This window comes from Arabidopsis lyrata, assembly GCF_000004255.2.
Source record: "Arabidopsis lyrata subsp. lyrata unplaced genomic scaffold ARALYscaffold_1, whole genome shotgun sequence".
NCBI lineage: Eukaryota > Viridiplantae > Streptophyta > Magnoliopsida > Brassicales > Brassicaceae > Arabidopsis > Arabidopsis lyrata.
The window spans coordinates 7,479,777-7,491,883 of NW_003302555.1; the positions used below are offsets into that span (position 1 = coordinate 7,479,777).

Sequence of the window (12,107 nt, forward strand, 5' to 3'; positions counted from 1 at the left end):
AATTGTTCCAATCAAGAAGCAAGGAACAAGTATGTTGATTAGATCCAAAAACAGGAGAAGAAAACATTAAAAAAAAAAAAAAAATGGTTTCATTTTTCTGTACAGTAAAAAATCGCAATACAGAAACCAATCCTTTTGGGAGAGTTATCGACTTAGTAATCAATCTTACTGTGCTATTGAAAGAGATCAAACAGCATGACAGTCTGACTCTAAAGCTAAAAGACTTTCGACTTGTTGGCCTAATTACCATTATCTGATCCACGTCCTGAGGAGCTGTCACTGTCAGAATCTGCAGATCAGAAGAAAAGTTATGTGAGTTGTGATGCTGATAGCCTGATATGGTAACACAAAGTTTCAACATTTACCACTAGAGCAAGATCCTGAGTCACTACTAGAACTGTTAGAACTACTTGATCCACTTGCATTGTTTTCTTGCCCACCAGGAGATGATGTGCGAATTGCTTTTCCTAGTTTTTTACATGTCAAAACAAATTTATGGAAGAATCATTATTCCCCTGGTTTTTCTTTGTGTAGATAAACAAATACAGTTACATCCGAATTTGGTATGATTATTGTGAACTTAAATGCTTACCTGATTCAGTAACTCTCGATGTATTGGTGCCAGTTACTAGAGTGGTCTGTGAACCAAAAGAAGAAACGATGATATTAGGCAAATACAGTAAGAGCAGAACACCTGAATAAACAATTAGCTATGGAAAGCTTACTGGTTCTTGAATACTATTGTGAACAGATTCAGCATCTCTTTCTGAACCAAATCCCTGGGCCTCGTTTTTCTTGCTCAAGCTCTCCTTATACCCAGTCACAAATCTATAAAGCTCCCAAAGCGTGTTGATATCAAGACTATCAATATCCAGCTCAATCTCATCATCTTGTTGAGAGAGCTCTGGATTGCTCTTCTTTATGATCTGAACAACAGTCTCTAGTTTGTCATAAGGCAAGTCCTGAAGCTCTTCACTGAGTCTCCGTTTCTCTTCCAAAGTGAGGTCCCTGTTGTTAACAGGTGCTTCCTCTTCTTCAGCTTTGTCGGGAGCAGTAGTTACAGCTTCAGGTTCCACTGGGATTGTCATAGATTCTTCTCTCTCCCAAGTCGTATTTTCAAGTACCGGAGGTTGTGGTGGTGGAGGAGGAGACGGGGAAGGTGGTGTAGGAACTGCTGGTAATGGCTCTACAATAGGAGCAATGGTTGAAGCAGGAGCAGGGAACTCAATATCACGAGTTGGTTTGAACTTCCTATGAAGATTATCATACTGCATTTCAATGGATACCCATTTATCTTCAAACATGTTCAACAAAAGCTCAGCAAAACGATGCACATCATGCCCAACCGGATTATACAAAATCGCATTGTTAAAAGTAAGTCTAACATCTTCAGCGAAATCCAATGGCGACTTATACAAATTTTTCCCCAACTTAGTCTTCACTGTACCCAAATCCATAGGCTCTTTAACAATATTGTGATAATCATGCAAGCCAAGTCCTTCAGCATCCACTGGGACATGGAATACCCATGCACACTTATGCTTCATCAATTTCGTAAGCAAACTGTTACAGTTCTTGAAAATCTGAACCGTACCTTTTTCAGCTCCATGCCCACTTTTCTTACCTCCTCCATTCCCTGTTTTCAGCTTCTTGTTTCTCCCTACAACACCAGTTTTAGCCATTGACCCAATATTTCCACCAAGATTAACTTCGGGATCGAACCGTTTGATCAAGCTCCTAACCTCATCTAGCTCAGATTTTAGTTTCCGCTTCAAGTTCCTAAGCTCAAGCTTCGAAATCGAGCTCAGACTTATCTTTAACATGTGATGATCGTCCTCCGAGTTCGAAGGAGATACAAGAGGAACCGATCGCTCGTTTCTAGAAACCACCATTGGTTTGGTTCGGTTCTGGCTTGAGCTCCACTTTTGCTTCTTCGTCTTCGAAGCTCCACCACCTGATATATGGTCAGAAGACATTCCCCTGACAACCAAATTTAGGGTTTCTCTAGGGGTTTTGAGCTCGGAGGTACCAAGATTGATAAATTCAAACACGAAATCGAAGGTCGGTGAGATCGAAAGAGAAGAAAAATTAGGGTTCAATGGTTATAGTTCAAAAAGATCGCTCTGGATTTCTGCAAAGCTGAAAAAAAACCCTAAAGAGAAACAATGGTGAGAGCCGCGAGAATAGCGTAAGCTCACGCGCTTGAACTCACACGCGCTTTAGAACCCGAGAAATTTGGGAAAACATGTGTGTTAAAGGAAAGTAATCTCAGGTGCCCCCCAACATTATACCAAACCGGTACAAACCGAAAAGTACCAATTAAATGTTCCTTTTACGTGACGTCTAACTGCAAACCAATTGCGTAATCCTTTTATCTATCTAATGTAGTAGTTTTTTTCTTTTCAAAAATACAATACAAGGTAATATTTTGTAATCCAATGCATTTTCTTAAGAGTCGAAATCATTAAAGTAATGTATTTGAAAAAACCAATGTAGTGTTTTCGTACTATCATATAAAAACCCTAAATACCAATAAATACATTATATGAAAATCATTAATACTTCAACGCAATAATTTTCAATATTTATATTTCTTCCATAACCACAAGCTAGCATATGTCTGTCTCCTCAATACAAAAAGAAATCTATGAATTTATCGAATTTGTATCTATTTCTGGCAACTGATAAAAATAGTCTACATATATAAAAGTGTTAATTAGTTCACCAAATTAAAACCATTGACCAAAAATCTCTTGCATGGAAATGTATTGATCCTTTTCAAATTCAAGAACAGTCTATATAGTATATATATTAACACTTAGGTGTTGAATAATTCACAAAACTAAAACCTTTAACCTATATTGATCCAAATGGCTCAATCATCTGGACACGTTTCTTATGTGGCGGCTACGGTTCCAATAACTATTGCCATGACAGTGTTGTGCATGTTTCTAGCCAACGCAGTGACCTACGCCCGGAGACCGACCACCTACTTTGTGGGAGGCGACGACGGTTGGGACCCGGTTGTTCCGATGGACACTTGGGCACGAGGCAAAACCTTTTATGCTGGTGATATCCTCGGTATGTTATCAATGATCTTAAAAAAATTCATAATACGGTAGTGTGAATGTGTGATTGATAAAACATATATTCATAGTTTTAATATTGGCTTAACTTTAATCTGCTTAGACAATAGATTTATATTGGTATAATTTTTTGGTTTTAATGTGAAGAGTATATTGGTATATTCATGGTGATGCATTGCAGAATTCAAATACGATGATCAGAGATTTAATTTGATTGTGGTAAACCGAACTGGTTATGAAACTTGTGAAGCGAACGTTGGAGCGATAGAGTATTCGTCCGGAGACGATAAGATCCAACTTCATTATGGTTATAATTATTTCATTGGAACATATACTCCCGAGGATTGTTCCACCGGTTTAAAGATGGCCATCAAAGCATTGGCTCCCAAATAAATTAAATGAAGCAACTAACTATTATACTAAAATGGTATGATAAGTGTTTAATTTCGTAGTGAATTGGAGTTATTTGTAACAGTTTATGCGTTTTAATAAATGTTAGATTAATAAATAATACTCCTATCTTAGTATTAAATTTCTTCACCAAAAAAAAAAAAAATCTTAGTATTAAATTTCATTTGCGTTTTAGTAGCTTTTTCACTTTATAAATAATCTAATGATATAGAATATTAGAATCTAGTTTATGTACATGTTCAAAACGTAAATATTATTAAATTATTTTCTGTTTTAGTAGCGTTCGTACTCTAAAATAAAATCTAATGATGTAGCTAGAATCAACAAAAGTGAAATTATATTTAAAACAAGTTCTTAGATTGAATCTGTCTTAAATTATCAAACTAAAGCAAGTTTTAATCTCTTTTATTTTTTCTTTTCATAATCTTCGTTCTTACCAAAAACTGGTAATAAATATCATGCGATCGATATTTTGACTCTACTGTCTCACATGAAAAGACAAAATAAATGACGAGGAAAACAGAAACCGGATCAAGATTAAGAGAATTGTGACTTGATCCACTTGGCACACATGCATAGATATATAGTCACAACATGGATAATATACATACACATTTACACAGTACCATTGTTATGTATATATTGAATCTTAATAAAGGAACTGTCCAGATTGAATGATCAGGTAAGATCGAGGAATGGATGGATAGACACGAACAGGATCCACGTGTTCAGTTTTAGACACTCTCATATCACATCTGTCTCCTAATTGCTTCCACTTTGCTTCTTTTAAGCTCTCTCTCTTCAAGTCTTCTTCTCTTGCCTTTTCTTCCTTCTTCTTTATCCATTAATAAGGTTTGATCCTCTCACTTAAATTAGGTTTATAAATGGCTACATCTACTAGAAGAGCATATGGATTCGGAAGAGCTGACGAGGCGACTCACCCGGACTCCATTCGAGCCACTTTGGCTGAGTTTCTTTCCACGTTCGTCTTCGTCTTTGCTGGAGAAGGCTCAATCCTCGCTCTAGGTTAGTAGTTTATCCATACACAGAAAATATCCCCCAAACCAAAAAAAAACATTTTCAGCCATATGTTGTTACCATCTTTACTTGAGAGAGTATTATCAGAACTAACACTAGTATATATATAGCTCCTTCACAAACTTATTTATATAAACAATTTTAGATTTATCCGTTTTGAATCAGTATTTTTGTTTTAATAATTAGGAAGGAATATATAAGAATTCCTTTGACTTTAGTTATAGTGAATGTTATCGTTGGAACTATGCATCATCCATGCATGCATGTGTGATATGAACTATGTTATGTGTTATTGGACAGACAAGTTGTATTGGGACACGGCGGCTCACACGGGGACAAACACGCCGGGAGGGTTAGTTCTGGTGGCGTTAGCTCATGCATTGGCCTTGTTTGCGGCTGTTTCGGCGGCCATCAATGTCTCTGGTGGCCACGTGAACCCTGCTGTCACTTTTGCTGCTCTAATCGGAGGCAGGATCTCGGTGATCCGAGCTATCTACTATTGGATTGCTCAGCTTCTTGGTGCCATCATCGCTTGTCTCTTGTTGAGGCTTGCTACCAATGGCTTGGTATAGTACCTCTCATCAATTTCTATATTACTATTATGTATATGACCGTCTTAGTCAGGTTTTCAGTTTGGATGGTCTTTTTGGTACGGTTTTGTGTTGAACCAAGAACTTTGTAAATATACTCATGACTGAATGTGATGCAGAGACCAATAGGTTTCCATGTAGCATCAGGAGTTAGTGAGCTTCATGGGCTAGTGATGGAGATCATACTTACATTTGCTTTGGTTTATGTTGTCTACTCGACCGCAATCGATCCAAAGAGAGGGAGTATTGGGATCATAGCGCCGCTAGCCATCGGGCTCATAGTTGGGGCAAACACTTTGGTGGGAGGACCCTTCGATGGGGCCTCTATGAATCCGGCTAGAGCCTTTGGTCCAGCACTAGTGGGATGGAGATGGAATAACCATTGGATCTATTGGGTTGGACCGTTCATTGGTGGTGCACTCGCCGCTCTTATCTATGAGTACATGATCATCCCCAGCGTGAACGAACCTCCTCACCACAGTACCCACCAACCATTGGCTCCGGAAGATTACTAGGCCGGAGCACATATAGAGGGTTCTCTCTTTGTATAAATAGTCTCTGTGTTTGCTTGTGTTGTTTGTCTCTTTGTATTTTCCTTTTCCTGCCATTTCCTATGTATAATTGAGTCCACACCAAAACCTGCTTTCTTGTATTGTATCTTACAGAATAATAACGGTTTTCAATGATCGGATAAAATTGGAGTTATCTATGGCTTTCTCTCAAAGCGCTGTACATATGTAACAATGCCTAACTTCCTCTGTTTCTATAAATCAGTTTTTGTATCTGAAACCTGCAAAAGCTTCTTCCTTCTCATGTTAGGAAGGTCCTCTCATCTTTTCAACAATCTGTCTACTCTTTTCCTCCATGTGACGCCTCTTCTCCTCCAACTTCTCCCCCATTTTTTTCCCAAGATCTAACATCCTTGCTCGTCTTCCCTGTTTCTTTCCCCTTGAATCATCTTCTTCGCTTGAAAATACAGACCTAGATGGTGATTGAACAGCAGAAACCTCTCTGCTACTCCCTCTTGAGTTCGTCTCCTGCTTTTCACTGCTGCTGGGTAGCAGTAGTGGAGTTTTCAGTTCTTCCATGGATTTATCACTCTCTATTGTTACAGTTGTGGTATTTGACAATGGCGTTGACATAATAGCCTCTGCTTCAGTGTTCGGTTTCTGGAAAGCAGTGGCCGCTTTCTGCACTTGCTCAGACTGAGCACAGGAGGAAGAAGCCAGTGTCCCTATTTCAGAAATAATCTTCTGGGTGGCGTTTGCAGTTCTCTGCATTTGCTCAGCCTGAACACATGAGGACGAAGTAGGTGGCTTGTCAGATTTAGATCTCGCTTCTGTTGCATGGGAGCTATTGTGGTCGTTTTCTTGATTTAGCCACATGAATGGAGCGGCTTTGCGTTGGACCCAATCATCTTTTTCGGCAATCATCCAAGGAATCGTTAGGCTTTCACAGTTGGGAAGAACCACCGCTTCTCGTATAGCTGTCTGCAGAATCACAATATGATCTCATTCTGCCAGCTCAAAGTTCACTAGAGACCAAACAGAAGAGAACCCAAAGGACAAAGAAAGTGTACCTTAAACCGGTTGATCAAGAACATTGCAACATGGCTGTTGGTGATTTTGTGCTCCCCAACAGAAGATGCGAGATCGAATGCTATATCTGGCATGCTCGTGAACCCAAACCATAATTGATCAGAAGGAGGCGGCTTCATGTGTACCCGCAGTGTCCCTCGAAGAGAAGACACCCTTATTGACAAAGAGATAGGCACCTGCATTTGAGAAACAGAGATTTCTAGAAAACCATATTGAAACATGAAGGACTGAAAAAAAAAACATAAGAACCCAATCAAAGGTTATAATTATAACATCAAGCCAACAAGCAAAAAAAAAGAATAGTCTTGTAGATATTTGGAAAAAAGAGAATCAACCTGGGAAACTTGTTCTGCAATTGTTTTAAGAATAGACTTCCACCTGGATACACCATTTGGAGCTGCCTTCGTACCTTTTGAGCTCTTGGATTCATCTGCAACCAACAAAAGGTAAGAATTTCAGTCACAATTATCATCCTGAGAAATACTTTTGAACAGAAAACACGCTTGCATGAACAGAAGACTGCATCAATCTATATTCAGAAAACATTGAACTAGCCTCCTTTATTGGCTCCACCATTTTTCACTTCTCCTGCATCAACAGTTTCCACAGGGATGACTAATTGCTTTTCAAAATCTTCAACAACTTCAGCGAAATTTGATGGGACTTCCCCTGAAGAACTTGGCTGCAACCTTGTATCAGTTATGCCATTTTGCAGATCCACCTCACGGATGTCAACCCGTGTTTCAACGTCAATTACCACGTCACCAGAGTATTCAATATCTAGTTCGAATGCCCACACACCACTCATCTCCATTGGAAGAACCCGTGTAGCATGTATATGAGGTGGGAGATTTCCAGTGTCAACATCGGAGCAGATTAGTTCGCCAATGTAGCTCGGAGTCCTCATGTTAGATAACAACCGCTGTTTAAAACCAAAATGTTACATCTTTGTTTGGTTATAGAAATCATATCATCTCAAATTTCTAAGTTCATGAAAGGTTTCAGAAACATGAAAAGTGCAGACCTGGATTCGTGCTTGCACTGAATTCTTCATTCCTGTCTTCCGTTTGAGATCGAAAAAAAGCCTAGAAATGAGCAAGTTCAACGCTAATGTTCCTTCATCCATGTCAACCTTGTCTTCAGAATCTCCATCTGAAACCCCAGAAATATGACTACTATGGCTCACAGAACGTGAAAAAATAGGCACATCAGTATCATCTGTAATATTATTCTTTCCTGGAAAGCACTTCCCTGAGCTACTTCCATGTTGTGAATAGGTTTTCCTGTCTTCACGATTTGATCGCTTTCTAGAAAATTTCTTCAAAAACAAGCGAACCTTTGAGGATGAACCATCCGTTCTGTTCCCTTTGTCAAGTGTCTCAAAACTAAACCCAAGAGATGGTTTCATAAATGAAGGATATGCAACATTAAGAGAAGTCACATAATTACGGAAATCTTCTTTCAATTTGGTGGAGTACCAAATAAACCTTTCCTGATTTTCGCAAGCAGCAAGACGAAGGGCTTTACACCATGATTCTTTTTCCCAAGAAGTCTCGAGATAGATGTAAAACACTTGGTTTCCCTTGTATAAGGCTGGAGAAATCTTGCCTTCAACTTTTATAGGAAATCTTTTGGCCCTAAGAAACAAAAGAAAAATCAAACTTCATGGTCATAAGAAGTTCCGGAACTTATTAGGATCAAAATATCAGAATTCCCATCATTGAAAAAAGGGTCATAAACAAAGAGGGGTACCATTTTCTTGTAGGGAGATCAGATCCTGAAACAGCCTCAATACTGCAACCTTTTAAAGAAACTGTAGTCTGGCTCTGAGTGCCATCAGCATCTGACAAGATGAGCTTGTGATCTTTGATTCGAGCGAACTTTCGAAGTGGATGAATCTCCAACAAGTGTCTCTTCCTCTTCTGCTCTTTTGGTAACTTTTCCTTCATCCAGTTCTTTATACCTTCATCCAACTCCAAAATCCATACCACTCCCTGGGGAAATAAATACAAAACTTCATTACAGATATTCAAATTTGAGAAGCAATACGAAATGCCAGAAACAGAGTTTGTCTGGCCCTAACTTGGACTACAATTCAAACGCTCTCAATCGAAAGTTGGTGACTTTACAATCTCAATCGAAATTTCCAATGAAACGAAGTCAATTCTCATAATGGAAGCAACATGCACACATTTCATAATTAGACCCAGAATTCGAATTTTCTAAAAGATAAGCTCTTTAGAAAATGAACATTCTTCTCTCTCAGAAACAAAACCCTTGAAAAACTCAAAAAGAGGAATTAAGATCGATCACCTGTTTGTTGATACAGAAATCGATGGATTCGCGAGGATCAAAATCCTTGGTAGATGGATCAGAGACGGGTTTTGACTCTATCCGATCTCTCTTCCGATTAAATCGCTTCAAGAGATACATCAACCCTGCTGCTTCAGCGGCCAAGACGGCGAGAATTCCCAGGAAAAATCCAGATAAGAACACCACGAAACCCACAAACGAAAACATCTCCGGGAAGCTGTGAGACGTTTGAATTTGTCCTCTGGTGCCGAGGAAATGTGGAGAGGGTATCTTGATGAGAAGGAATGAAGAGGAGGAGAAAGATTCGAGGCGTTGAAGTTGTTCATGTCATGTCAGTGTAGAAGAAGGACAATGCGGAAAAATAAGACAAGGAGAAACTGTAGGATTAGCCATCATTCATCTCTGGAACCGCAATTCCAACTTCCAACCAAATAATTATTTTGTCCTACGATAAACATATTAAACCATTACTATTGGTTAATTTTAAAACTCGGTTACAGATTGAAATTATAAATCAAATTTCGTGAAATAATTTTTTTTTTTTTTTAATGGGATAACTTTTCTTTGTTTTTGCGAAAGTAAGTTGCCAAAAAAAAAAATCAAGTATGTAGTCAAAGTAAATGATTTTACATTATGTTTTGGATAATAGAGATAATTAGGTAGATATGTAAATTTTGGTTCAGAAATAGCAAAAAAAAAAGTGAATGGTAAAACCGTAATTAAGAAACAAGTTTTCGCGGGTGATTTTACAAATACAGTGAAACAATGTATAAATTTTGATATCATATACAGAATTACTGCGTCACAACAAAAATAATAATCAACTCCTAACAATTTGATTCTAAGCATAACTTCTTACATTATTTTATTATTAAATCCCCACTAACACACACTCATCCACATGCACAAGTGTGCACTGTGGGTGCTCTAACGGCCCAGTGTCATTTGACTATAGTGGGACTCGAACAACAAATAATTTGTGACCCAAACCCAAAATTTTCATATGCTTTTTAATCAAATTTTCGCCTATACAAAGTTACACCAACTCAAACATGAAATGGAAACTACATACATTAGGTGATTTGGTAGGTTTTTTTTTTTTTTTTTTTTAAAATATATATTCAATACAAGTTCAAGTGGATACAAGGTATGACTAAGAATGTGTGGGCTGTTGTCACTTTTTTTCAGTAAACAAAGAAAGAGAAAAAAAGATACATACAAACTGTTGGCCCATTAAAGCGAAGCCCATTCTGAAGCCTATATATTTGCGGCGTTGGTATTTTATCCCTTCCCATCAGGGATTTCGAAACCCTAGCAGACAGATATCGATATCGAGATCCAACCAATTCTGCTCATCTCTCAGGTAGTGTCGTAGTTAGGGCTGGGCTTTTAAACCGAACCGAAACCGAAGTAAAAAAAACCGAACCGAACCGAACTGAAAATTTGAAAATAACCGAATGGATACTAAATTTGATAACCGAAATAACCGTAACCGAATCGGTACCGAACCGAAATATCTCGGGTAACCGAATACCCGAAATACAATTATATTTTCGAAATAATTAGTTATTTATTGACCAAATAATCAAAAATACTTGAAAAATCTATAAAAATAGTAAAAATACTCAAAAATAACCGAAAAATATTCGAAAATACTCAAAAATAACCGAATATCCGAAAATATCCTAAACAAAATAACCGAATGGATACTAAATTTTAAAACCGAAAGAACCAGAACCAAACCGAAACCGTACCGAAATTTCAAAATATCCGAATGGATACCAAATTTTAAAACCGAAAGTGTACGGAGTTTATTCCAAACATTAGTTATTGGATGCCTGGAAAGATGTCGATGATGATTGAACGTAAACGCCCTTCAGTGTTCACTGACAATCAAGTGAGCTTGGACACATTTTTTTCTATTCGTAGTGGTGATCCAAGCGTCTAACATGTTTGTGTCATTTTCTCCAATCGTTAATCACGCATCGGTTGAAGTAGCTAAAGAGGACGTGGAGGAGGAAGACGAAGAAATGGTGGATGAGGAAGAAAAGTCGTTTGAGGAAGAAGGGGATGACGTCGATGAAGAGGAGGATGCTGAGGATGTCGACAACGATGAAACCGTTGACAATAATGACACCGATATATCAAGCAGTTTGGTGGCATGGAACTGACTGTAGATGGTAGTGAAGGAGACGACGAGGATTATGATTACAATAAGTGGACTGATTTTATAGTCAGTGAATATGGGATAGGCCATGACCGTGACATTGCTGACGTGCACGTGCCCCACCTCCTTATACTGTAGATCCGCCCCTGGTCGTGGACAAACCTGCAGTAGGATCTACAGTAGAGATTTTGGAAGAATCTACCTACGGTGTTGTCACATTGGAAGAGTCTTATGCTGTCTATAATTCTTTCCCTTCAATGTTAAGTGCTGAGGTCAATATACTTGATAATGATGCTCCTCCAATGTTCGATGATTTAACCAATGTTAGAGCTGATGCGACAGAAGTAGAAATTAGCACGACAGGTGAGAAGCTGTACGTTGGAAGTTGCTTCATAAACAGAAAAACCTTGCAATTGACATTGAGTTTCCATGCAATCAAACATTGCTATTGTTATAAGCAACTTCGATCATCACCGAGGAGACTGGAAATGGTTTGGAGAGACTGGGATTATCTGTGGCAGTTGACAGCACATGTGCTAGTTAAACTAAATTTGGGTCAATTAAAAACATGTGAAAATACATTGTAACGTTCTATTCAGAATTCAGATAGGTAGAGGCACCCGTACTTACGTTGATGTACCTAGTTAGTTCGATGTACGTACACTATAACATATTAAAAACAGCTAACCTATTGTGTACGTTTATTTTCCATTATCCAGTTCCGTGTAACTTCTAAAAAGAAAAATATAATGCTGTTTAGAAAAAATTATTTAATAGCTGAATATATATATATATATATATATATATATATATATATTATTTTAAAAATCCACATACATTTTATCCATTTGAGGGTATTTTGCAAATAAATTTTTTCTCTTAATCATTTTGCAATTTAGATTCA

General features: G+C 38.0%; 4 protein-coding genes across 4 annotated transcripts; 2 read left to right on the forward strand and 2 right to left on the reverse strand.

Moving 5' to 3' along the window:
* Nucleotides 1–16: 16 nt before the first annotated feature.
* Nucleotides 17–2,269, reverse strand: LOC9326311 (transcription factor GTE5, chloroplastic). Its single transcript, XM_002892921.2, has 4 exons — nt 726–2,269; nt 593–638; nt 366–467; nt 17–289 (listed from the first exon to the last, which is right to left on the reverse strand). The coding sequence occupies exons 1-4, from the start codon at nt 1,974–1,976 to the stop codon at nt 240–242; spliced, it is 1,449 nt and encodes a 482-aa protein (XP_002892967.1). The 5' UTR covers nt 1,977–2,269; the 3' UTR covers nt 17–239.
* Nucleotides 2,270–2,833: 564 nt separating this feature from the next.
* LOC9329030 (basic blue protein) lies at nt 2,834–3,596 on the forward strand. The gene is made up of 2 exons (XM_021010882.1): nt 2,834–3,081; nt 3,268–3,596. The coding sequence occupies exons 1-2, from the start codon at nt 2,871–2,873 to the stop codon at nt 3,477–3,479; spliced, it is 423 nt and encodes a 140-aa protein (XP_020866541.1). The 5' UTR covers nt 2,834–2,870; the 3' UTR covers nt 3,480–3,596.
* A 578-nt stretch (nt 3,597–4,174) lies between these two features.
* LOC9326312 (probable aquaporin TIP3-2) lies at nt 4,175–5,821 on the forward strand. The gene is made up of 3 exons (XM_002890204.2): nt 4,175–4,523; nt 4,836–5,101; nt 5,245–5,821. Exons 1-3 carry the CDS (start codon nt 4,382–4,384, stop codon nt 5,638–5,640), a joined length of 804 nt encoding a protein of 267 aa, XP_002890250.1. The 5' UTR covers nt 4,175–4,381; the 3' UTR covers nt 5,641–5,821.
* Nucleotides 5,747–9,492, reverse strand: LOC9326313 (testis-expressed protein 2). Its single transcript, XM_002892922.2, has 7 exons — nt 9,037–9,492; nt 8,476–8,717; nt 7,748–8,360; nt 7,279–7,645; nt 7,059–7,153; nt 6,705–6,899; nt 5,747–6,615 (listed from the first exon to the last, which is right to left on the reverse strand). The coding sequence occupies exons 1-7, from the start codon at nt 9,241–9,243 to the stop codon at nt 5,941–5,943; spliced, it is 2,394 nt and encodes a 797-aa protein (XP_002892968.1). The 5' UTR covers nt 9,244–9,492; the 3' UTR covers nt 5,747–5,940.
* Between the last annotated feature and the right edge of the window lie 2,615 nt (nt 9,493–12,107).